At 56.1% G+C, this 23869-nt stretch overlaps 12 protein-coding genes across 12 annotated transcripts; 5 read left to right on the forward strand and 7 right to left on the reverse strand.

The window, feature by feature from the left end:
- Nucleotides 1-387: 387 nt before the first annotated feature.
- N657DRAFT_681110 (glycoside hydrolase family 13 protein) lies at nt 388-2562 on the forward strand (the record flags this gene model as incomplete). The annotated part of the gene is made up of 7 exons (XM_062796351.1): nt 388-557; nt 622-637; nt 715-812; nt 877-978; nt 1063-1293; nt 1373-1650; nt 1832-2562. The coding sequence occupies 7 exons, from the start codon at nt 388-390 to the stop codon at nt 2560-2562; spliced, it is 1626 nt and encodes a 541-aa protein (XP_062647781.1).
- A 534-nt stretch (nt 2563-3096) lies between these two features.
- N657DRAFT_572711 (S-adenosyl-L-methionine-dependent methyltransferase) lies at nt 3097-4882 on the forward strand (the record flags this gene model as incomplete). The annotated part of the gene is made up of 4 exons (XM_062788905.1): nt 3097-3213; nt 3302-3788; nt 3854-4605; nt 4664-4882. 4 exons carry the CDS (start codon nt 3097-3099, stop codon nt 4880-4882), a joined length of 1575 nt encoding a protein of 524 aa, XP_062647782.1.
- Nucleotides 4883-5661: 779 nt separating this feature from the next.
- On the reverse strand, nt 5662-6246 carry N657DRAFT_572362 (uncharacterized protein; the record flags this gene model as incomplete). Its single annotated transcript, XM_062788885.1, has 2 exons — nt 5662-5861; nt 5952-6246. 2 exons carry the CDS (start codon nt 6244-6246, stop codon nt 5662-5664), a joined length of 495 nt encoding a protein of 164 aa, XP_062647783.1.
- Nucleotides 6247-7174: 928 nt separating this feature from the next.
- On the reverse strand, nt 7175-7904 carry N657DRAFT_681113 (ribosomal protein L34e; the record flags this gene model as incomplete). Its single annotated transcript, XM_062796352.1, has 3 exons — nt 7175-7363; nt 7652-7775; nt 7867-7904. The coding sequence occupies 3 exons, from the start codon at nt 7902-7904 to the stop codon at nt 7175-7177; spliced, it is 351 nt and encodes a 116-aa protein (XP_062647784.1).
- Nucleotides 7905-7938: 34 nt separating this feature from the next.
- Nucleotides 7939-8851, reverse strand: N657DRAFT_597044 (uncharacterized protein). Its single transcript, XM_062790018.1, has 3 exons — nt 8780-8851; nt 8631-8703; nt 7939-8574 (listed from the first exon to the last, which is right to left on the reverse strand). Exons 1-3 carry the CDS (start codon nt 8798-8800, stop codon nt 8363-8365), a joined length of 306 nt encoding a protein of 101 aa, XP_062647785.1. The 5' UTR covers nt 8801-8851; the 3' UTR covers nt 7939-8362.
- Nucleotides 8852-9774: 923 nt separating this feature from the next.
- On the forward strand, nt 9775-11262 carry N657DRAFT_573035 (uncharacterized protein; the record flags this gene model as incomplete). Its single annotated transcript, XM_062788932.1, has 1 exon — nt 9775-11262. The coding sequence occupies one exon, from the start codon at nt 9775-9777 to the stop codon at nt 11260-11262; it is 1488 nt and encodes a 495-aa protein (XP_062647786.1).
- A 1427-nt stretch (nt 11263-12689) lies between these two features.
- N657DRAFT_438339 (uncharacterized protein) lies at nt 12690-15102 on the reverse strand. The gene is made up of 6 exons (XM_062787371.1): nt 14853-15102; nt 14629-14778; nt 14229-14564; nt 14005-14169; nt 13058-13942; nt 12690-12996 (listed from the first exon to the last, which is right to left on the reverse strand). Exons 1-6 carry the CDS (start codon nt 14865-14867, stop codon nt 12976-12978), a joined length of 1572 nt encoding a protein of 523 aa, XP_062647787.1. The 5' UTR covers nt 14868-15102; the 3' UTR covers nt 12690-12975.
- A 1100-nt stretch (nt 15103-16202) lies between these two features.
- On the forward strand, nt 16203-16712 carry N657DRAFT_645628 (uncharacterized protein). The gene has a single exon (XM_062792980.1). The coding sequence runs from the start codon at nt 16276-16278 to the stop codon at nt 16459-16461; it is 186 nt and encodes a 61-aa protein (XP_062647788.1). The 5' UTR covers nt 16203-16275; the 3' UTR covers nt 16462-16712.
- A 765-nt stretch (nt 16713-17477) lies between these two features.
- On the reverse strand, nt 17478-18021 carry N657DRAFT_645630 (uncharacterized protein). The gene is made up of 2 exons (XM_062792981.1): nt 17907-18021; nt 17478-17833 (listed from the first exon to the last, which is right to left on the reverse strand). The coding sequence occupies exons 1-2, from the start codon at nt 17921-17923 to the stop codon at nt 17512-17514; spliced, it is 339 nt and encodes a 112-aa protein (XP_062647789.1). The 5' UTR covers nt 17924-18021; the 3' UTR covers nt 17478-17511.
- Nucleotides 18022-18758: 737 nt separating this feature from the next.
- On the reverse strand, nt 18759-19964 carry N657DRAFT_634171 (Cu,Zn superoxide dismutase-like protein; the record flags this gene model as incomplete). Its single annotated transcript, XM_062791256.1, has 4 exons — nt 18759-19324; nt 19472-19549; nt 19626-19755; nt 19941-19964. 4 exons carry the CDS (start codon nt 19962-19964, stop codon nt 18759-18761), a joined length of 798 nt encoding a protein of 265 aa, XP_062647790.1.
- A 592-nt stretch (nt 19965-20556) lies between these two features.
- On the forward strand, nt 20557-21723 carry N657DRAFT_645633 (mitochondrial 54S ribosomal protein YmL23). The gene is made up of 2 exons (XM_062792982.1): nt 20557-20769; nt 20836-21723. Exons 1-2 carry the CDS (start codon nt 20749-20751, stop codon nt 21364-21366), a joined length of 552 nt encoding a protein of 183 aa, XP_062647791.1. The 5' UTR covers nt 20557-20748; the 3' UTR covers nt 21367-21723.
- On the reverse strand, nt 21682-22742 carry N657DRAFT_656317 (uricase; the record flags this gene model as incomplete). Its single annotated transcript, XM_062794688.1, has 3 exons — nt 21682-21806; nt 21869-22539; nt 22606-22742. The coding sequence occupies 3 exons, from the start codon at nt 22740-22742 to the stop codon at nt 21682-21684; spliced, it is 933 nt and encodes a 310-aa protein (XP_062647792.1).
- Between the last annotated feature and the right edge of the window lie 1127 nt (nt 22743-23869).

Here is a 23869-nt window from a genome sequence, read left to right on the forward strand (position 1 = left end):
CCAATGCGTGGGAGCCAGGGTAGGTTCATGCACACAGGGTGTGTTATGCAAACAGATCGCTTTGCCTGGATATTGAGAGCGTACAGATTACAAGTCGCGCTCGATGCAGGCGACAAGCCAGGGAGCTTCAAAAGTACGCGCTCTGCCCGAAGTTCCGGCTCTTGACTTCATTGGCTCCTTGTGCAAGCTTTATCGGAATTCGGCCTAGTTGGTGGACTGCTCCTGCAATACAAACACGTCCTATCTTCTGCCCGCTTTGCGTGCAGTCTGCCTTGGTTACTAACGACGGGCGGCATTAGCAACCCTGGCCTCGCCCGTAGTCATCTCCCATTTCCCTACACCCTTTCACTCTTCTTTTTTGTTCTATACACCTTCGAAGATCCAACCATGTCAAGCGCAGTAGCAAGGCCATGGTGGAAGGATGTGGTCTGCTACCAGATCTACCCCGCGTCCTTCAAAGATTCCAACGGAGACGGGCTTGGGGACATACCAGGCATTCTGAGCAGGATCGACTACTTGAAGGACCTCGGCATTGATGTCGTCTGGATCTCACCAATGTAAGCCTGATTACCAGTCAGGCTGGTCCGGTGTCAGACATTAATCGTATTTGTCGCTGCCTAGGTTTGACAGCCCACAGGTGAGCCGGCAACTGCCCTTCAGGGCTGAGCAACACCGGGAGGTGCCAGGGAAGTAAGTGGCTGAGATGGGTTCAAGGTCGATATGGGATACGACATCTCAGATTACGAGAGGGTGTATACCCCTTATGGTTTAGTCAACGACATGGAGGATCTCATTTACGCCCGCCATCAGAGGTAGGCAAACCAGTAGCTCATAGGAACAATGCTTTAAGTCCTATGACAGCTAACAATTACAAAGGGGTATAAAGCTGATCCTCGACCTCGTTGTCAATCACACGTCAGACCAGCACGCCTGGTTCAAGGAGTCGAGGTCCTCCAAGGACAACCCCAGGCGCGATTGGTGACCGGGGACCCTGCCAAGTGCATATGCCGGAGGCGGCCGACGGCTATCCGACGGGTGCAGGTATATCTGGAAGCCTCTCAGGTACGCTGAGGACGGGACTCGACTGCCGCCAACCAACTGGAGGAGCTACTTCTCCGGACAGGCTTGGGAGTACGACGAGCAGAGCGGGGAGTACTACCTCCACCTGTTTGCCAAAGAGCAGCCGGACCTCAACTGGGAGAATGAGGAGACGCGGAAGGCCATCTACCACAGCGCCATGCGTTTCTGGCTGGACAAGGGGGTCGACGGGTTCCGGGTGGACGTTGTCAACATGTCTGCCGCTTCTACACAAATCAACCGCTGGGTGCTTGTCAAGTCCCTCGGTCCGCTAACTTGGTTTACCCTGTTCAAGCTACTCCAAAGGGGTCGAATTCAAGGACGCCCCCATCGTCGACCCCAGATTCTACGAACAGCCGGCATGGTGCTATTACGCCAACGGCTCCCGGATCCACGAGATCCTCCGGGAGATGAACGCTGAAGTGCTCAACCACTACGACGCGGTGACAGTCGGCGAGCTGCCGCACACACCGGACCCAAAGAAAGTGCTCGAATACGTCGGGGCGAGCGACAAGCAGCTGAGCATGGTGTTCCAGTCGACATTGTCAACATCGGCCAGGGGCGCGAGCACAAGTACCACTTTGAGGAGTGGAAGCTGCCGCTGCTCAAGGGCATCGTGGCCAAGTAGCAGCAGTTCATCGAGGGCACCGACGGGTGGACGACGGTGTTTTGCGAGAATCACGGTGCGTAGTCACCATCCCCTTCCTTGTCTCCAACCCTTTCTAACTCCTCCTCCTCCTGGCCCCCCTTACAGACCAAGGCCGCTCTGTATCCCGCTTCGCCTCCGACTCTCCCGCTTACCGCACCACCTCTGCCAAACTCCTCTCGCTGATGCTCGGCTCCCTAACGGGCACGCTCTTCCACTACCAGGGCCAAGAGATCGGCATGATCAACATCCCTCCCACCTGGCCCATCGACTTCTACCGCGACATCGAATCAGTAAACTTTTACAAGACCATGGCCGCGCAAACCCAGAAAGACCCCGCCGAGTTAGAATATGTCATGCGCAGCCTGCAGATCTTGGGCCGCGACAATGCCCGGCTGCCGATGCAGTGGACCGGGGGTAAACATGCCGGCTTCACGGATTGTGAGACCGGGCCGTGGACGAGAGTGCATGATTTGTATGGCGAGATCAATGTTGAGCGGCAGGTCCGGGAGGGCAAGGGTTCGGTGCTAGGGTTTTGGAAGAGGATGATAAGGCTCAGGAAGGAGCATGCCGAGCTGCTGGTGCATGGGGCGTATGAGGGGTTTGAGATAGAGGACGAAAAGACGTTTGTATTTGGGAAGAGGGAATCCGGCGAGAAGAGGGCGGCTGTGGTCTTGAACTTTAGCGGGGAAGAGCAGGAGGTTGAGTTGCCGGTTTATGAGGGGCCGGTGTTCCAAGTTGGGAATTATGGTGATGCGGCGGAGAAAGAGAAGAGCATTGAGGGAAGGATCAGGAGGTTGAGGCCATGGGAAGGGAGACTCTACTTGGCGGGTTGCTAGGGAAAAGGGGTTTGGAGTTCATCCCGGATTTTTGAAGTGATTGACACGAAGGCGATACCCGACATTATTGGCGTCTTCTCCAATTATGGAAAGCTTCGTCAACGGCCAGCCCAGTAGGGCAGAGATGCTCAAAAAAGACTTGCGTCTCACTTGAACAGTCGGTTGGCATACTATATCTGCAATAAACACATCGTGGGCAAAACAATCCGCAAGACCGTGAAAAGGGGCAAATATCATTATCAACGAAAAAAGTGGTGCACCCCGACAACCCTGCCTCAGCAAGCTGCTGGCGGGGCGCCAAGCTTCTGGGCTCGAGCAGCCGCCAGCCACAGCAAGAGACAGCACGTCCACCGCCGAACCGAGCTCCCCTTTCCCTGCTCGATATGAAAAAGTGTGGTGGGTGGACAAAGCTCCCACAACCAACCATCCTGGAAGATCCAGGTCCTCCTTTCCTCTCCTCCACCGACATTCCTCCCCCCCCCTTTCTCCTGCTCAACAGTCCGCACTTGGGGACTGTAGCAGAGTGCCGTCAAGATGTCGAAGCCGCAGAGCACCAATGGCAGCGAGTCCGAGTTTGAGTTTATTGAAACTCCCAAGGCCCCGACTCCGACTTTTGAGAAGTTTGAGGACTGCGGAGTGCGCACAACTTCGGTGAGATGATAGCATCGGCCGCCGGCCACCTGGCCCTGTATTGGGCAAACAGCCACCTCAATTGACTGCGGCTGACAGCTTCCTGCAGTACCCGAGCATCAAGAATGCCCCTCTGCCCGCCGACGGCGCTGGCAGCGACACGTTCTCCAACACCCTGCTCTTCTCCATCCTCGGCGGTGTGCCCCTGTACCTGTCATGGAAGCTCGGCGGCGGTCTGAAGACGGCCGTCTTCCTGGGCCTCTTCACCACCCTGCCTCTGCTGGGTGCCTACTGGCTAGCTGTTTCGACCATCTCGCCCCGTAAGACGGAAAAGGCCAGGCTGCCCGGCCGGCCAGTCGAGCACTACCTCAAGTTCAAGAAGCCCGCCGACCAGGCCAAGTACCATGGCCGCAACAAAATCCCTATGGAGACCTTCCATGAGATGTACTTTGACGGCGACGTCGACTTCAACGGCGATGCTCTCGAGGTTCTGGAGTACCGCCACGACTGGGCCAGCTTCCGCTTCACCCTCAATCTCATCAAGTTCTTCTTGACGGGCTTTGTCCCCGAAATGCTCATGCACACCAGGTCTCAGGGTACGTTTGTCACGTACCACCTCCCTTTTCCCCTTTGTGTTTGGGCCATGTTCTGACCTTACCAGACGAGGAGCAGGTCCGCGACCACTACGACCGCGGCGACGATTTCTATGGCTGGTTCCTCGGCCCGCGCATGATTTACACCTCGGGTATAATCGGTGACATCAACCGCGAGGAGACCCTGGAGGAGCTTCAGGATAACAAGCTCGCTGCTGTCTGCGAGAAGATCGCCCTCAAGGAGGGTGAGAAGATGCTTGATATTGGCTGCGGCTGGGGTACTCTGGCCCGCTTCGCCAGTGTCAACTACGGCGCCAAAGTCACCGGCATCACTCTGGGCCGCAACCAGACTGCCTGGGGCAATGGCGCCCTCCGCAAAGTTGGCATTCCTGAGGAGCAGAGCAAGATCTTGTGCATGGACTACCGCGACATTCCCGTGCCCGAGGGCGGCTACGACAAGATCACCTGCCTCGAGATGGCCGAGCACGTCGGTGTCCGCCACTTTAACGGCTTTCTAAAGCAGGTCTACAATATGCTTGACGACGACGGTGTCTTCTTCCTCCAGATTGCCGGCCTGCGCAAGAGCTGGCAGTATGAGGACCTGATCTGGGGTCTTTTCATGAACAAATACGTCTTCCCCGGTGCCGATGCGTCTACTCCTCTCGGTTGGTTCATCGACAAGCTCGAGGGCGCCGGCTTTGAGGTCAAGGGCCTCGACACCGTTGGCGTGCACTACTCGGCCACCATCTGGCGCTGGTACCGCAATTGGATGGCCAACAAGGACAAGGTCGAGGCTAAGTATGGCAAGAGATGGTTCCGCGTACGTGTTCTAATTCCTAGTAGGAGGCGTATGGTTTTGCTAACCTGACTGCTTGCAGATCTGGGAGTACTTCCTTGCCTACTCGACCATCATCTCCCGCCAGGGCAGCGCTACTTGCTACCAGATTGTTCTCCACAAGAACATCAACTCGTTCCACCGCGTCGAGGGTATCCCGACGCAGTATGGGCTCAGCGGTGCTACGGCTGCCATCAAGGCTGACCTCAAGGCGTGGGTCGAGGCCAACGCCGTTGACTTCCCCAGTGTTCCTGCGCAGTAATTTTCCTACGGCAGGAAGCTAGATCCCACACGTCTCGGTTTCAAGTTAAACTGTTTGAAGGAGTGTACGATGGGGCGAACTGCTTTTGAGCCCCAGGACGCAGGAGTTTGACTGCATGGTAGGATTTGTCTGGGTAAAAAGTCGGACGGAACATGGTGGCTACGATGCAGACAAACGACTGAGCTTGATGTCGACGCTGGCATCGCAAAACAAATCCAATTAGAGGAGAGAATCCACGCTGAGTAGTGGGTGACGAAGCTCAAATTTTGCGAAGATGGTAAAGTCCTTGTGACCCGTGAATAAGTGACGGCTGTGGATGCTTGCGTTCCTGCGGATGGAATGATTCAGTCCTACGAGCTCAGAATCCCCTACCGCTGGTGACAGAGCCTGTCGAGGTGGTTACGCGATTGTCGGATTGCGCTCAAGAGCCCCGTTGTACTCTGTACAAGACAGCTCTGTAGCTCAGTTCAATCGTCAGGTTCCATCCACAACATGAGCATGGAAGTGAGGAAACCCTTTAACTGGTCAAGGGTATATAGTATTACATCCTCGCTTGTGCACCATGCCCCCATGCTGCCCTTATTTTCTGGTATATGTGTACTGTACAAGTCGTGCGGCGGGCCCGTCAGAGCCAAGAGCACGCCCGCTTGTATCTGCGATTTTCACGTCGCCAGACGTCGATAGGTAGGGACATCTACACTGCCTCAACTCTTTTTCCATCTCCCCCCTTCTTGAGGGGGAGTCCCCGTTGCGATCCCCGTTGCGAAGAAGACCGCTATTCAAGCGCCCTCCTTCCACCCAATCGGTATCAACGCCGCAGCGACATCCCCCATCCCGCGTTCCGTAGCCAGCATATTATACTGATTAACGGCGTTCCTCGTATCCAGCACCTCAACCCTCATCCCGAGGTTGCTAATTGCCCTCCTCGTGGCAGGACTCAGCGGCCGTATCTCGCGGCCCAACCCCAGAATCAACAAATCTGTTTCCTCTTCTGATCAGCCATCATCCCTCCTATCAACACTGAACCAGTGTGTGTGTATGCGCGCGCGTATGTCGCCTTTGTACTCACCAGGCCGAGGCCAAACGACCCCCAACACCCCAAACGCCTCCTCCCCGACCTCCCACTGGCCCCTATCATTGACCAACCTCCTCCTCCTATCCCCCTTGCTCCCCGTCCCCGATACACTATTATTGCCCAACTTCTCTGCTGATATTTCCCAAGGCCGCCAACAAAACGCCTCTCCGCCAACCAGCAACGCGCCGCTGCCGCCCGTGATGTGCACGCCCGAGTTCAGCGAGAATCCGTCCTCGTGACAGGCCTCAACCGCCGTCGAGGGCACGGGCGTCGCGCCGAGCACGTCCATCTTGCTGAAGTCGGTCGGCGGCGGCTGGTCGGGGACCTCCTCTGCGTTGTGGGCGATGGGTTTCCTGTGCCGGGACTGGGATGTCGGCCGGGTCGTGTGTATCATTGCGCTATGGGAGGAAAGCAGACCGCGGGTGGCGACGGCATTGCTGGGTTGGAATGAGGAAGGCCTTGGGCGTGAGAGGACCATGGTAGTAGTCGTGTCGTTGGGCATGTATGCGGTCGAGCGCAGTGCGCGAAGGACGGTTACGGGGACGCGGCGGGCTGCTGAGGAACTAGGGGTCGCCATTATGGAAAGGTCGTTGTTACGTCCTAGAGATCGTTCATTTGCTGTTTCGAGATTGCTGTTTCGAGAGGATTTGGCGGTTCAAAGAACCCCGTTTTTCTCAAATCGAACTTGAATTCTTGGACGCAATGTCATTGCAGGGGTTCAAAATATTTATGGGGCATCTATCAAGGAGCACAATGACTGGTGTATCCGTACTCGGTTATCTCCCCTCTGCAGCCGAATGATGTGAGTACCTGGACCAACGTTGCTGTCCATCTGCCAGAACATGTTGTGAATACCGAGGCTCAGTCGAGCCACTAGCAATTCAGTCACGTCCAGACACCTCGGATATATCCCATGGGCGCGATTCTTGCTTCCATTGTCTCACTTGCTCGCAACCGTACTCGGTTGCCATTCGGCGCTCAAGATCCAGGCGGTGTGTTTTTCACAGCGTCCCAGCTCATGAAGCACAACCCGAAGCCCATTTCCATTGAGAACCTCATCCCGGAGTAGAAAGCAGCCCTAAGAACAGACACAGCCCAGCCAACTCCCGGCCGTAAGCGCGTGTGTATGGCATGCAGCCCGTTTCCCAAGTGAACACCGAAGCAATGAGACCGTCAACCAGCATCCGTCCGCTCCCCAAGCCAAAACCGAGTTGCATTTATTTCTTCTTCTCGGCCTGGCTCTGCTCCTTCAGCACCTTCTTGACGATCTTCTGCTCCTCAATGAGGAAAGCCCGGACGATGCGGTCCCGCACGCAGTTGCCGCACCTCGAACCACCGTACGCGCGCTGGACGGTCTTCTTGGGCTTGGAAATCTGGGCGTACTCGTGAGGACGGAGAGCAGGAATCTATACAAGCGACAAGTCAGTACGCTGTTGTCCATGATATGCTTGGTTGAGTTTCAATGTCTCCTGGCCATTCCTGAGCCAGTATCGTGCAAGTCGTACAGGCCGGCGAATTGGGCGAGTCGGGACGTGCGAGCTGAGCCAAGTTTCTCTCGAATGGGCCGAATCATCCTTTCAGCGCAGAGTGTGTTCGCAAAATGGGTGATCGGCACGTTCGCTCGCTGGCGGCTATCGATCGTCCCTCCCGTCGAATCCCCCGTATCCAATGTCCAAGAATGCAAACCAACTTACACCAGGGAGCTTGGCGCCGCAGTCGCCGCACTTGGGAGCAGTACCGCGCTTCTTGATGTGAAGCACACGCAGCGAGCCGCCGGGAGTCTTGACAACCCGCGTCAGGTTAGACGTGGTGTTGTAGCTGCAGGGAAGGCCGAGTTAGCTACTTTCCTCCTCCTCAATCCCTCCGATTCTTGACTCCCAAAATTCGAGCGCAAAGATGGGGAACTCACGGGTTCCGGCGACGGTAGGTGACTCGTGAAGGGGCCATTTCTGCGGTGTTGTCGTCGCTGACGTGATGGTTTCCGTCGACTCAATCACGGTGTGCGAGGTGGTTGAATTTTGAGATCTAGCTTGGAAATTTCTGTGTGGGCGTTGAGTGGTGCCCCACTCTGCCGACAAGAAGGCTGACACCTGGCAGCCTGCCCCCACAGCTGGCGGGTGCCGCTTACTTCATCCCGGGACCGGCTGCGTTTCTGGTTGCAGATGCTCCCTTTTTGGCCGAAACATCGTCGGACCTGATCCAGAGAGAGGGATGAATGTCTCGGTGTGTACCAAAAGAGAGTTGATGATCATTCGTACCTAGCTTTCTAAATCCCCCTCTTACGCATAGGTTCCCAATCGAATGTTTCCCTCACCCTAATGACCTAAGTAGTTCCTTGCCGACAAACTCCAAAACGCCTGGTATTCTAAATCCCAAGATACAATAGCTATGTAGACAAATCCTGCTCAGGAGATTTGGGACCGCTTTCGGTCTGGGTTGGCCCAATCCGGGTGTTCACTTGCACGCCAATGCTTGAGGCCTTTGGAATTCTTCTGACTGGCACGCGCTCTGGGGAAGACCCCGTCAGCCTGCAGGCGGAGATGAGCCTCCTGGAAACTTGCAATGTCCTTGTTGGTTTTGTCAACGGCCTGCAGGAAGGACGCCATCATCACCTCGGCTGGGCGGGTTGTTAGTTCGTTTTTGGTGCGGCAGTTCAGAGCGGGCAAGGCGTACGAGTTGGATGATTGGGTTTCATCACGGGCTCCAACATGCGCGGAAGCGCCGAGCGAAGCTGCCTTAACTGCAGCTCGAGGTCAGAAAACACCATGCCATCTGGAGCAGGGACGCATGGATTGCCATAGCAAACTTGCCTCGAGATGCACCTGGTCTAAACGGTCAAGCATGTCTTCCAGCTGTTGCTCTTCCTGCAAGCTGTCGTTGGGCGCCGGTGCAGGGCCTGCTGGCTGCTCACTGACGGGGCCATTGAGGGTGTTGGTGGCGTTGCTGGTGTTGTTGGCCATTGTGAACCCGTCTCCAGCCTTGGGGCTAGCTACCTAAGGTACCCGTAGACGAGGGCAGCCAGGGCACGGGGTGCCCGAGATGATATGCAGCTTAATGTCCTTGGAATCACGTTGTTGCGTTCTAGAAACCAGGAAACTGGGTGGTAGATCTCGATGTGACGGATCTCAGCTGTGTGGTGAGGTGCAGCCAACGAATGATGGGCGGCTTCGAGTTCAAGAGCTTTGGTGTTGGTGAGAAGCCGATCCGCGATTGGCCCCGCGGACCCAAAGTGTCCCGCAGACAGCGTGGGGCCCAGCTCGATTGCCTGGTGATACGCTAGTTGCCTATGAGCCGGGAGCTCGGGCCAACAGCTGCCAGGTTTCTGGTGAGTGAACACTGCGCCGAGACTGGCAAACAATCGCCCTGGGAATTGGGAAGAAGGGTGAAAGCAACCGACATCTTTCGCTCACAGCCAACCTTCAATTAACAAATCAACCAACCCGAAGGCAACGCACAGTCGAGTGCCGGGTTTGCGCGAGACGCGCATCACCCACCATACGGCGACTTGTTCCTGTATACGCGACGTGAAAAGCAGTCGTATATTTTTCATAATTTCTCGGCGCCTGCCCGATTTTATTACCTGCAGCTATTTTGATCGATAGGCGATCGCGCGCACACGCGCCGCCTTTCGGCATCTGCCCAAAGCCCAGGCGCACCGATTATCTGACTGTCTGCTACCTTCTTATTACGTCGGGTTACCTTACCTCGCCTGACATACAACCCGACCACCCGCAGTAAAACTCTTGCCGAAGGGTACGGAGTATCCGCACTGCACAGTGTCTCCCACTGGCGGTTCCGCCTCACATCACCAATCACGATGAATTCCTCAGGTGCTACCGGAGGACCGTCGCAGGCCCAGCCACGTTCACGCAAGCGCCCTCGCACAACCCGCGTCTCTGAGGCTGGGAATGCGGCGGCTCAGAGCCAGATGACCCCGGTCGCTCAGGCGGCCCAAGGCTGGGGCCCCGCCACCGTTGCTAACGTCAATGTCAACAGCCACCATCAGACCGTGCGTGCGCCCGTCGACACCGTGTCGGGCCAGCAACAACACTCTTTTCCGTCGCAGCAACTCGATAGATCGCACCAGGTCGCCGAGGCCGACGGATTGATGAACGGCTATACAGCCGGCCCGCCGCATACCCAATACCCTGATCCTCAATCAACCCTTGCGCCAGCTCCGCAACCCGACACGTCGGGGTTGACCAGTCTGAGCGCCCTTGCCGGAGACCACCAACACGTGCACACCCAGCACCATCACCAACCCCATCCGCAGCAGTTCCAACAGCAGCAGCTTCAACAGCAGCAACAGCAACGCGGTGCAGCGAACAAGCCGGACCGCATCATCTTCCAGCCCCAATACGGAGCTCCACATCAAACCACCACCTCGCCGACCTCCGTTGCGAACCCAACCTCTGCCGCGACTGGCTACACCCTCCAGCAGTGGACAGTTCCCGACGCGGCTCCAGCACCTCAGCAGCCGCAGCAAAATCAGCAGCAGCCGCAACCGCCGGCACCCGCGCCTTCGTCTTCCTCAATGCCCCCGCAGTCGCCCGCGCTGGGCACCGCTGCAGGCCTGGCGCCGCCGCCCGAAGGCATCTACCGCACATTCGACGACCTTCTCTCGTCCGTGCAGCGAACCGCCAAAGAACAGGGCTACAGCATTGTCAAGCTGCGCGCAAGCAATTACCGCGACGGCAAGCCGACGCGCTACGATCTGGTCTGCGATCGCGGCGGCGTCAAGTACAGCAGCACGGCCAAGAAGCGCAACCCCAGCACGCGCAAGGTCGACTGCCCGTGGCGCGCAAAGGCCGTCTGCGAAGTCAACCTCGGCAACCAATGGCGCTTTGCCGTGCAAGAGGCCCGGCACAACCACGAGGCGCGCGTCCCCGCCGCCGTGCCGGGGCAGGAAAACACTCCCGTCGCGCAAAGCCTAAGGAGTCTGACCAACAAGGTCGATCGCATGGCCCACGACGTGGCGCAGGGCTTCAGCCGGCTGGAAGGCGCGCTCATGGCACGTCTCGACAATATTGAGAAGCGCCTCGAGGCCCTCGAGGGCGGCAGTCGGACAGCTGCCATGCTTGGCGGCAATGGTGTGCCTCAGATGGGCGCGAGCATGCCGCCTGCGAATATGGGCGGCGGCGGCCTCGGGAACGGCTCGCTGGCCAACGGGGGCATGCAGCCTCTCGTTGATGGCCGGCTGGGCGGCGTCGAAAGCCGGCTCAGCCAGATGGAGCCGCGCAGCTTAGACGGCTTGCAGATGATGGATGACGATACGAGGGGCTTGTCGATGATGGTCAACTCGTAATCCGAGAGTCAAGCTTTTTTAAAAAAGAGGATGTGAAGGGCGTTTTATCCGGCAACGTGCGGCAGCACCACACGTTCAGCACAGCAATGCCTTCTGCATGGGATCTCGCATCCGACAATCGAAGGACACTGACGAAACCGGAATGGAGGTTTAAATCCCGACTTCCATTACTGTCGCTCATCAAGGTCGGGGCTTGCCACTTCTTATATAGCAAGCAGGCAGCATTGGATTGGACCGGACAGAGAGAGAACAGGCATGGCAAAAAAGTTGTGGACATGTTAGGATTATTGGGACTGGGCACGAGGCCAGCCACAGCGGCATGCGGCCTTTGAACCGCCTCAGCGAAGCCGGAGGGTCACCGGCATGCGTTTTTTTCGTTTTGTCCTGCTATCTTGCTTTGATGGGCTTTCTGTATATGTACGGATACTCATTTTGTTGTTCTTGCTCTTCGGCGTTTTTGGTATCGTGAATCAACGAGTGTGCATGCAAAGTGTTTTAGACATCTGAGAGATTTCTCTTAGCTACTGCTGGACTCAGGTCTACTCAGGGGTCTTCATATTTTCTGCGTTTCTTCTTGATCTTTTCATTTTTCTGATTCTGATTCTGTCGTTCTTACTTCTATAACATCTTGCTTCAAGCGCCTCATGGCGAGGCCCAAGATACCAGGTTACATGGGAAACGGACCGGGACTCACTGGGGAAGGATAGGGAGGTGTGGGCTCCCACTCGGCGTTTTTTTTGAAACCCTTGGTCAGGGTCAAGCGTTTTAATCGCTTGCAGGGACAGAGGCAGATACCAAAGGACGTGGCTTCTGTTGGCTCGGGCTTTGGCTTGTCCGCCCAGCCTTGTCTTGTCTAGCCCAGGTCTGTCCATTGGCTCATCGAGCACCCATATGAGGGCACTCCCACGGAAAGTGCTGTGGGTGTGTGTCGTCAATGGGGCGTGCGTGGATGGATGGGCTGGTGGTTGGCAGAACGTTACGTCTTGAGGACGGGGGAGAGAGGGAGGCATTGGCGCAGCCACCCGGCCCATCTTATTTGTGTGTCTATGACAGATACCTAAATGAAGAGAATCTGTACGGCGACATCCTTGCCTAACAGTGATGGGGTACAAGTACATCGCAGTGCCCCAATAAAACAGCATTCTGCTCCAACATGAACTCTCAACAGGCAGATTTGAGACTCTGTGACCTCGACTGCTTGCCACACAACGTAGTTGATTCGTAATAAAACCTTTTCCACATTGTTCTCAGGGGTACCCCTTCCCAAGTCGATAATTAGACACCATCCAATTTTCACATCCATACAAGTCCAGCTCGGCTAAGCAGAGATCGAAAGCACCTCAGAGCACCTAAGAAACGACCATGGCAAAAAAGTAGACATTCCACTTAGGAGATAGTTATAGAGTCTTCAGGAATAAATAGCGACAGCCCCTGTGCAAGTGTATCGATGAACCCCAAACTCCAGAGTCAACGCCGCTGTTCCCTAGGTCTGTCTCCTGGCTGTATGCAAAATGATATGCAGAAAAGTTATGTCGGCTGGTGTCCGGACTGCAACTACCAGCCGGGTAGATATGAAGAAAATCGTGATCATGTACGGTGAGCGTGTGCTGTTGTGAGGGTGTCCATCATTAACTTCGTAGTCAAGTGCTAGCCGTTGTGCGCGCCGGAGTCGGGGTATAAAACAGTAAGCGCATTTTTTCCACCTGATGGTCGTTATAATTCTTGAATCCAAACCTGGAGATTGTGTTAGCTTGGTGACCCCCGAGTGGTTATCAGTGAAAAGATTAGCGCTCACCTCCATCTTCCCTGTGTCAGACCTCTGCTTCCTGGCAGCCTGCTTGACCGACATCATGACAATATCCAGATCGTCCTGGTCGCCCATGGTGATCATCTCCCCCTCGGGATTGTCCTCGTCCTTGACCTTGATTTTGAACCTGCGGCGCAGCCCAAACTTCTCCTGGATCCGATCCACGAGATCTGGAAACTCGATCGCCGGGCCGACCGCGATGTAGCGCACGTCGCCAGCATGTACCTTGACACGGACAGTTTTCAGTCGATCTCGCCTTGAGGATTCCCTCCTTGACCCGCCTGACAAGACAGAACCCGGAGCTGCAGGTCTACGGTTTGACACCATCTCGAATTCGCCCTCGTCAAACGACACGTCGTCGTAGTCGGACCCATCCTCCTCTTCTTCCTCGATGTACCGTTCTCGTGTCCGGCCGACGGCGCTCCTTTGCGACCTGCTACTCCGGGACCCGGCGCCACCGCTGTACATGTCGTAAACGTCATCATTCGCTTGGTATGGGTCCTCTTCCTCGTCTCTCCGTCGCCTAGGCGGGTCACGTTGGGAGACCCCACGGGCCGGGGCAGCTGACGCCGAGCGGGTCGGCCGGGGCCTCCCGTCGTCGGGCGACGTTCTTTCGTAGCGCTCGTTTGATTTGACTTTTTCGAGGTTAAGCCTGCTAGGAATCGGTTTTGGCCCGTTACGTACCGACTGTCCGCGGCTCATCTGGGCAGGCTTGTCGTTTTCGGGGGGGGGCGTCGGGGGGAAGACATTGCGGTTGTTGGGGGGTTCGGATTGCTGTCGGATCCTGCTCTGCAGGCCGGGCTTGACGAGGTTGCTGGCGGCAAAGGAGAGCGCTTCTGGTGGCCTATCATCTTTGGCCTCACTAGTCGCAATCTGGTGAGGGATGTCAGCAGCGGCTCGGGAGGGTTCTCTTTCTTTCTAGGATGCCAACTCACCGCCTTGTTCAGCTCAGTACCGGCAAACCCTGTGAAGGCATTACTGCGGTCTGACGCGGCAACCAGTCGCGCCTTGCCAAGGTAGTCTTTCTGCTGCAGGTTCCGCACCTTGGCCTCATTTGGCCTGTAGACGACGCCGACTGGGATAGAAAAAACGGTGTAACCCTGGGCCAGATGATGTCAATCTCGAAGCCTGGATTTACGACAGAGTAAGGGACGCATACCTTGGCCTCGTCCCGAATCGCATCGTCAATCACATTGTGATCCTCAACCACCTTCTCCTTGACGGCATATTGCAGATCTTGCATACCGGCCTCCATCTGCTCGAGGTAGATGTAGCAGAGGCCACGGTTGAAGAGGACTTCGCAAGAGTACAGCTTGAAGAGCAGGCCTAGCTGCGAATAGTCGATCAGGGTGTTGCCGCGGAGGTAAAGCAGGGTGTCGTTGAAGTTTGCGAGGGCTTCTTCGAAGTCGCCGAGGAGGAAATTCGAAACTCCTTGTTGGAAATATGCAACGGCCAGATATTGGTCGAGCTTGACGGCGCGTTGATAGCACTCAACCTACGCCGGAAGTCAGCACAATTGCTTGCTAGAATCCACATACGACAGGGTTAGTGTTTCGTACCGCTTGCTCGTGCTGGCCTAAAGTCGCATTGATGACGCCCATGTTGAACAAAATCTTGGAGGTGTCCGCGATCTTGTCAAACGACTTGAGCGACTCGTCGAACTCATTGTTGTCGTAGTACTTGAGGGCCTCGACCCAAGTCTCGATTTCCTGTTGTAGGCCGCGTGTAAGTCTGTGCCACCCCGTCACTCTAGCCCAGCAGATCACCAGCGGGGTCTCCTAACCTGTTTTAGTGACATGCTTCCTCAAGCGCTGCAGTTGCAAGCTGTCAAGCTCGGGCAGTCTTGCAGCTCTTGAGAGAGCAAGAGGGGCGTGAGGTTATTCCCGTTAGGCCACCAGCTGCAAAAACCAAAGGGCGGTTGTATGTCGGGTGGTGGTCGGACGTGCGTTGAGGGGGTGGAGTGGCTTTTAAGTGTCAAGGAGACTTTGGGGCAGCAAAGCGGCATCCAGTGGATCTGGCAGGGGTTTGTCGTGGGCCAAGTCTTGGGCGGGCGGCAACAGGGGGCTGGCTCTTCGAGTCAGAAGAGAGAGAGATTGTCCCGTGAGAGAGCTCGAAATCTCCCCTTCTCCCTTCTGAGGCCCAATTGCCTTCTTTCACTGGCACCCCCGGCACTGAACGTGGCTCTGCCGTTCTTTTCCACCAAAATAAACCAGGTCAACGATGCACGGCCGGTCGAGTTGATGGCAAGTTCGCAGACTTGGTTGTGAGCTAGCGGCAGCTTGGCATGTGGCGGCGGCGACAGCTCCGGCTCTCGTCTACACGTATCTGTCCAGAGTGCCTCTCTGTGTTTTGCGTACTTTTAGTGTAGTGGACTGTACTGCAGCGGGCGCCCGCTCTGCGACACTGCTCTTCGTTCTCAGTCTTCGTGTTCACAGAACCACTGTCGACAAGCTCCAGCCTCGCAGGTTGGGGGTGTCTGTTCCTGACGATCCTCCCAGTTATCGGTCGTAGGCGCAGCTCTGATGGGTCTCCTGCAGCCAACAGAGCCTCTTGCAGCGTATGGGAACGGGTCCGATTCTTTGGTCTACCCTGTCGGATCGAGGAAATACCACTTATTAACGGCTGGACTGCGTCTTCCAATATCACTTCTTTTTCGGATGGCGGAAAGGGCTGGCCAGGTGTCGATTCGAGGAAGGGAAAAATTGCGAATATGGGGTCCGGTCCGGCGGGAACCAAGAGAAGAGTGAATGCGCGAAACTGGGCGAAATGGCAAAAAAGGGCAGTCTGCAAGACAGAAATGCAGAGTCCCAAGCGTGCATTCGACATGTGGGCTCGTTTGGGGACGGCCGGACTGGAGGAGGTGATCATGCAGACCCGCCGGGGAGGCCCGAATGAGGGCCATTGCCTGCGCAAAAGGGCTTCCCAGAAAGCCTCTGGTTACAGCCGCCAGGGCTTCCCTTGCCAAAACAGGAGGTTTGGCTTTTGGTAGGGGCCAGGCAAGAAGTACCCGAGACTCTCGCGAAGTGGGGCTGGAGGGTCACGTCTTTACCAACCTCGGGCAACAGCCAGGAAAGAACCCGCAAGACTGTCTTTCTCATCTGCCAGCTAACAGGTACCTTACTTTAGTGTGTTGAGCGGTTCCGGGAACCCTCAATCATAGTTGGCGGCCACGAAACATGGCGGTGTCGACAGAATGCCTATCTAAGATGTCGAACGTTTTCGAGGCTGAGGTCGAACCACCCGTCTCAGCAATCCTGGTCCCTTCTGGAAGACTGTTCGGCACAGACGCAGGTATGGCGCAGGGGATCGAACGGTCCCAAGTCGACTCCTGCCGGATCGACGTGAGACGGAACATCACCGCACCGCTTTCTCGGCCAAGTGCCTGGCCTTGATTCCGTCCGTGTCTGCCACTCGAACAGAGCCACCGCAGGCGAGGATATACCACGGCCTCCATTAAGGCACACGAGACTGATGCTCGCAACGACAGTATCGGGCCTTGGTTAGGGACAAAGCTCCTTCATTCCTCTGGATGGTTCAAGGGTAACTACACACCATCCCACCAGAGTCCTGGACTCCTGGCAGTTAGACTCTGGCATCGCTCTGGTCAAAGAGTCAAATGTCCTGCATGAGCGTCTTCGGTCCAGCGGTGGCAGGTCTTGGCTCGGCGGGAGGTTGTGATTTGAGACTTGGTGAGGGTCAATGCGAGCCATTGACTGTCACAGATCTCACGGGATCCTTGCGAATCACAGGCCTGAATTTCTTGCACCAAGCGTTTCCAATGCTGAAGGCGGCCCGCTGATTGGACCAGGACCCCGGCCGGTCCAGCCCCTGCGTTGCAGGGCGGCTACAAGAACACTAACTTACCACCACACGGCGTCTTCGATACCTCCGAACAGCCACGAAAGCACTCCGTATCCGTACTCCGTAGTCGCCGTCCGACATTCGAGCCTGGCTGGAACGCCGCAGAACTCGATTCCTCCAATCTTCCGTTCTCCATCGAGGTGTCCGCTGGTCGCTGTTGGCCGCCAACGTCGAGTCTCGGCGGCTGAACAGGGCATTCTGAAATGCCATGGCGGGAACCCGTGGTGGTGCCTCTAGCGCTTCTGGCGCTTCCGGTGCCAATAGTCCCGACGACACTGGCAAAGACAGCTCGTCGGGGATGAATTTGAGCAACTGCACAACACGGGTTCAGCGCCTGCGGGTAGTACCACAGTATCACACCAATAACCATCTATTTCCGGAAATGAATGCATGGCCTTGTGGTGGGAGAGGCTCAAATCTCTCGATACCCAAGCCCTCGGCTGGCTAGACCATGTGGGATGGCGTTGCACCGAGTTACAGTAGCGAACGGGCGCTAACGGAAAACGGGAGGCATCCGAGCTTCCACCTTGGGATGACATCTCGTCAATGACAACAACAATAGACACCTGTAGTTGTATTCCCTACCGGCCATCCACATCACAGCTGGAGACTTCCGTCTCACCCGTTTCTCTATCCTCGGACAACCTCACCCCCTTGTCGACCCCGCAGCCCCTCCAGACCCAAGAGGCTCTTGCTCGGGCAGAGCCCAGTTTCTTCACCATCGCTCGCTTTTCAAGAGTTTTAACCACCCATGCACAGCTTTCCGTCGCCCCTCTCCCTGTACGGAGTACGCCACCATTGTCCTGGAGCTCGCCCTGCAACTGCATGCGGATCTCGACCGTCTCGAAGGGGTGCGTCGCCGTCACGGCGCCGCAGGCAGCGATGCCGCCTGCTATGAAGGCGCTGGGGGCACAGCCATGTCAGTCTCCGAGCAAGTCATTAGGGGTCTAATATGGATGCGCGCGATGACACCTACCCAGCTGTTGTCGACATTGTGTTGGTTTCTGGCGTCGGGAATCAAGGCCGCCGGAATCGGCCCTTAGGGGACGCTGTGCCGTCGAGTTACACTCGACGTTCAGCGGAGACTGTTGGGTGCCGAGCGTCACCTTCCTGGAAACATGCACACAAAAGGTCCCCCATATCAATCCATTGTTTCTGCCCAGTGTTGCTAAAAGAAGGAGGATAGGTACTTTACCACCTCTGCCCATCTGACTGTTTGGCATACTGGCCTAAGACGAAGGAGGCTTAAACCGGCCGTTACGTCGGGATTGGCATTCGCTTCATCTTTGAGCCACAGCATTCCATCTTGCACATGTCCAACTTGCCTATTCAGAGTGGTGTTCAGGCGAACAGACTGCTGTACAACGGCCCTCAAGCTAGGCGAGCTCGTACACCTCCTTGGATCTGGTACGCTATTGTCCGAATACGTGTGGGCCGCATCCCTTTCCGTTTCGTCTTATGCTTCATAGCGTCCCGCCGGACACACTTCCGCCGTGCTTCCGATGGACACCGAGTGGGGGCGTTAGCTACCATGCAAAGTGTCATGTGAAGGGTCTGACGAGGTGGAAGTGCAGTGAGAAGCTATCTCTTTGTCGGCAGTCCCCAGACATTCACCGTCTCATGCTGAACCAAGTGCCCTTTTCCAAGGACATGCCTGGTTCGGATGCGCTCGCTGCCTATCAACCTTCTCCGACTGCCATGATATGTCCTTAATCTTGAACTTGGAGTCGGTGCAACTGACACTAAAACCGTGCCAAGCTTCGTGAAGGTCCATCCCTCAATGTGCATGCACTGTGCACATATTTCTTGGCAATGAAACCAACGAATATCATAACATGCCCTTTGACACCTCATCCTTCCGCTCCTGCCAAAGCGTCTTCCCCGTGCAGGAGCACACCGTCTTGTCATTGTCCCAGACCCCCGCACTGCGAGCGATGACGCCCACCACGGTGTCTTCCTTGTTCTTCAACGGCTCGCCGTCGCTCTCATCCTGCCGTGAGACGACCAGCGCATGGCCGATCACCTCCCATACCTGGAACGGCCGGTTGATGAATGCATTCCCATAGCCATTGGGGCCGACCTGCACCGTCCCCAAAACTCCACGCGGCTTGCCAGCACCACCCTCTTTGCCCTGGACACCCAGCCAGACCGGCCCCGCCGATGCCGCCCCGTCCTTGAGGTTGCCGTACTCCCGGATGCTGGCATGGTATGTGCCCGGGGGAACGCCGCGGACGGTCAGGTCGACCAGGGTCTCGGTCGGACTGACCTGCACCATCCGCACCAAGCCCCTGACGAGTCTCTGGTTCACCCAACTCTCGCCGGGGGCATCGGCGGGCGTCACCTCTGCGTCTGTTGGCCGATGGTGGTATGTCTCGAGGATGCTAACTGCCGCGCCTGGAACGGGGAGAGGTGGAAACAGAATGAATTAGCATTGGCCGTAAAGAAATTGATCTTAGAATCCGCGTTGCGCTGCTTGCCGGGAGTTGGACACCAAATGAAGGTGCCAGCCAAGTAGGTGAGTAGGTTCAAGACTACACTTACTGTTTGAGGTCCCTGACCCTCGTAAGATTGCGTCTTTCCCAGTGGCCTGGATGGCTTCAACGATAGCCGACGGAGCCGCTGCCGGGGGCTTCAGTGTCAGCAAACATCTTGCAGATGGAACTTGCCCAGGGTTGGCGACACAGTTCGTACAGACCTGTCCCTTCGATTGAGACCAACTGATCCTTGACATTCGCCTCGACCTTGGTGATACCTGGCAACTTATGCAGGGCGCTCGTGATGTCCTTGACGCAACCGTCACAGTGCATGGGCACGGCGAAGAGAGTCTTGTTTCATGTTCTCCGTCAGTTCGAGGTCTCTTTCCGGTTTTACTTGTCGGAGCCGTGCCAAGGAGAAAAAAGAAGGCACCGAGAATGTGAGTTGAAACAGGAAAGCGGGTTCAGTCAGGCAGAGAGTAGATTTGGGAAGATACCCGAACCGGACCTGACTACCTTGGTAAAGCTCAACTCACCTGAAAAGGGGTAGTGACAGCCATCTTGGCCGGGTTCTTTTGTTCAGATGGTGGACGGATTCGGTAATCTTGGTGCAGCCTGCCTGGTCTCCCCAAGTAATAGTATGCGCCGGCAGATGCGATGAAGGCTATTCCATATATTCTTATGATAGAGCGAGTATGGATGCGGCCGTGATGCATCAGAGATTCAGTGGAATCCTTAGGAAATGAGCCGAATCTAGATGACGGTGAAAGTGCCTCAAGAAGCAACGTTCAAAGGAGCAAATTTCACTTCGTTACATTTCAGATTGAAATAGGATTATTTTGTCAGTCGTTTAAGCCCTGAAGACGATGAAGACAAGTGCACTGTAAAGTGACATCCGGTTTGCGACTCATCTTGCTTTGAAATCCGATCGGGTGCTGGACCCCGATTCACGGCAAGAGCACGTCTGTGGGGCGATGAAGGACCGCTTGGGATGCCAAGTCAGGGTCGTGGTCGGAACTAGGAACGGAAAGTGTGCCGCAACTTGACTCAAGGAGTGTGGCGCATGAGTGAGGCGCGCCAGCCGATTTTTCCATCACCGAGGCTCGACTCCAAGCATCGCGACAACGATCGTCAGCTCGCGCCCGCCAATTGCTCGCCGCTGTTCCGTCCGACGCAGAGGTCGGATCGTCCCACTTGAGTCTCGGCAGACCTGGTGATATCCCAGACGCACGTGCATTCTCGATTGCAGAAACCGCGTCCTCGTCGATGAGGGACTAGTTCCCAGGGGCTCTCTGCTCATCCGAATCCACCAACCCCGTTCTCCCTCCTCCAACATCGCCCAACATGTCACAGACAATTGGAGCGGTAAGCACACCCTTCACAGCTCTATATCGAGCAACACATGCTAAGCAGTTCATCCTCACTCCACAGACGAAACTGGCCTACTCAAGAGTATGGCACCACATCTCAGCAAAAGCCCCTCACCCGGTGCTTTCCACAGTCAAGTCCCCGCCCGAAGCCGTGACGCCGCCCTCGCTGGGCCGGCTGGCCTCGCGCATCGCCACGATCCTCATGGGCAAGCACAAGCCGATTTGGGACCCGTCGACCGACTGCGGCGACTATGTCGTCGTAACCAACTGCGCGGCGCTGTACACGACGGGCAAGAAGAAGTGGCGCAAGACGTACTATCGGCACAACACGCGCCCGGGCTCCCTCCGGACCATCACCATGGACGCGCTCATGGACAAGTTTGGCGGGGCCGAGGTGCTGCGCAAGGCTGTCAGCGGCATGCTGCCCAAGAATAGATTGCGCGACAAGCGGCTGGCGCGGCTCAAGGCTTTCGAGGGGGACTCGCACCCGTATAAACAGAACCTGATGCGGTTTGGTGGGAAAGTTGTTGGGACTCCTGGGTGGGAGGAGATGGCAAGGGCTGTGAGGGATGCGGATAAAGATAGGATATGAAGGGGTGGGTGGGAGAGAAGACAGATGGGGGGAAGTGTACGATGCTGACTCTGTAAAGGGGTCGCTGTACTACCAAATATATCGATGTATATGACGAGAGCATCTGCTTTCTACGAATTCGACGGCCTGGGACTGTCAGGGAGGATGCGGGCTTGCTGCTTGACTTTGGCAACGCAGACTCGCTACGCCAGCCTCACATTGATAAGACGAGGCTATCAGGGTAATACACAGCGCGGCGAGCAACACGCTGACCAAGGAACTAATCTCTTCTTCTTCGCCGCCACGTCCTTCACTCTGACCATCCGTAGCTTCCACCTAGCGAATCACCATCGAAACGTCCCGAGCGACTTCACATTTGATAAGCCCGTTGGGCCCAGACTGGGGCGCATATACCTCGGCGTCCTTGCCCGTATTCTTGATGCCCTTGTGCCAGCTCAAATCTGTATCGCCGATAATCAGCACTACTGTCATCCTTTCCAGGAGAAGTGTCAGGAACACTCACCAATCTCGAAGTAATGCTTGTTCGGCAGTGAGAAAGCCGTCTTGTCAACCTCAGGCACCGCCTTCAAAATTTGCTCGCACATCTTGTACATGGTGTTCTGCACCGACGCGCTGTCGTCGGTCGCGAACGTCTTCATGATGATCGCGCGGGCGCTCTCCCACGCCTTGTCAAACTTCTCGACGCTGTCTTGGACCTCCGCCAGGCTGGCGAAACGCTTCCAGGTCCAGGTGCAGTCAATGTCGGTCGACAGGATGCGGTCCCACGTCTCGGGCAGCGTGGTGAACTCGTCCCGCACGAACCCGTGGAAGGCCGACCCGGTGCTCTTGAGCACCGACAGGCCCGCGATGCTGCTCTTGAGGTCGAACTGGACGTCGGACCCTTTCTGGGAAGGAGAAGAGCGAGAGATTGTCGCCTCCACGTTGCGCGTCTCCTCGCCGTCGCGGAAGAAGCTGTGCGGGTGCGGGCTGCCGTCGATACTCATGCGCGTCCACCGGTGAACCACCACCTTGATGTGGGCGGCGCTGATGTGCGGGTACCGGCTGAGGAAGTGGTTGCCCAGGTGGCTGGCATAGAGCTCTGGCGGGTTGACTGGGTGCTCCTTGGCCTTGATGTAGATGGTGTTTTTGATGGAGTCTGTGGCCACCACGACGCTGTTGTCTGCTTGGGTGTATCTTGAGAAGCGGCCGTTAGCTTCAGGCCGTGACTTCTGTGATTTTTTTTGCTGGAAGACAGCTTACGATGCATCGATTTCACCTTCAAGAAGGCAGCACACTGTCATCTCTGTGACGGACTGGACTCCTGTCTTCTCATCTCTGTGGACTTTGTAAACGCGGACATTGTCCTTGCCGTAGCAGGCAGAAGCAAGGATTGGCATGGCGGCAGTGTTTGCTACTTTGAATCTCGTGGTTGCCTGTCCAGATACGGTGAATGTGAGTTTCTATAGCGTTTGTTCTGTGATGCGAAATCAAAATCGTGAGAATACGATACAACTCTGAGGTGCTGCTGAGGCCAGGTCCTGAGTCGTCAAAATGCAAGGGCGTTCAGTTTACAAGAATGCACGCGAGGACGGTTGGGCATTTATAGATGCCAACATTGAGGCAGACCCGCCGGCGATCAAACGCGGCAGTCATCCGGACGGCGCCTGGCGGCTCATCAATGGCGAGGTGACCCGTCTGCGCGGGCAGCAACCCGGGATGGAGGAGGTGGATCACCACCGGAAACCGCCGACTGCCTTGTGTTGGGGGGGCCCCGCCTTCAACGCCATCATCCATGGACCCCACGGTCGCAGGATTGACCTTCAGGTAGGTTGGCATTGTTTTCCGTGTCCATCAACTCCATTTTCCGCTAGTCAAGACAACAGAGTCTACCCATACTCGATCAACACAGGTTGGAGGAGTTGTTCCAGTTCGGTGTCGTCGAGCTGTTCTCGGGGCTCTCGGCAGGCATCGGACGAGCCCCACCTGCCCAGCTACCTTCATGGACTGGACCGACCTGAATTATGTACTGTACCAACAGTGCCACCCGCTTCCATGGCAAGTGTGACATCGTACGACACAGATAAATGGAAGATGGGAGTCGAGAGTGCTCCTTTGAAGGCAGGATTGCAAAGCAGACAGATGTGATACTCGTGAATTCAAGTTCGAGACTGCGTTTGGTTTGGACCTGATCCTTGACAAGGGCTTTGTTCGATTTTCCCAGTTGGGACACTGTCGACTTAACCACCGTCACTGTTCTGCACTCCTCAGTGGGGGAGTATGTCCTCTTATTTGCCTTGTAGCAAGCTGATTTTCTTGGTCTTGTGAATCACAGAAGACAGTACTTCTTAAGGTGTTAAGGCTAATCTTGAAGGTATCTCCTGGGGCAATCTCCGTACGATATTGTATGAGATGTGTTTCTTCCGAAGTATGCCCACACGATTAATACGGATGTACAGTTGGACGGATAACGATAATGTCAGTCACACATGCTAGCAGCCCAGAGTGGAGAGCAGAGGCACACCGC

The sequence above is a fragment of the Parathielavia appendiculata genome (assembly GCF_033297405.1).
Source record: "Parathielavia appendiculata strain CBS 731.68 unplaced genomic scaffold N657scaffold_6, whole genome shotgun sequence".
Taxonomy (NCBI): domain Eukaryota; kingdom Fungi; phylum Ascomycota; class Sordariomycetes; order Sordariales; family Chaetomiaceae; genus Parathielavia; species Parathielavia appendiculata.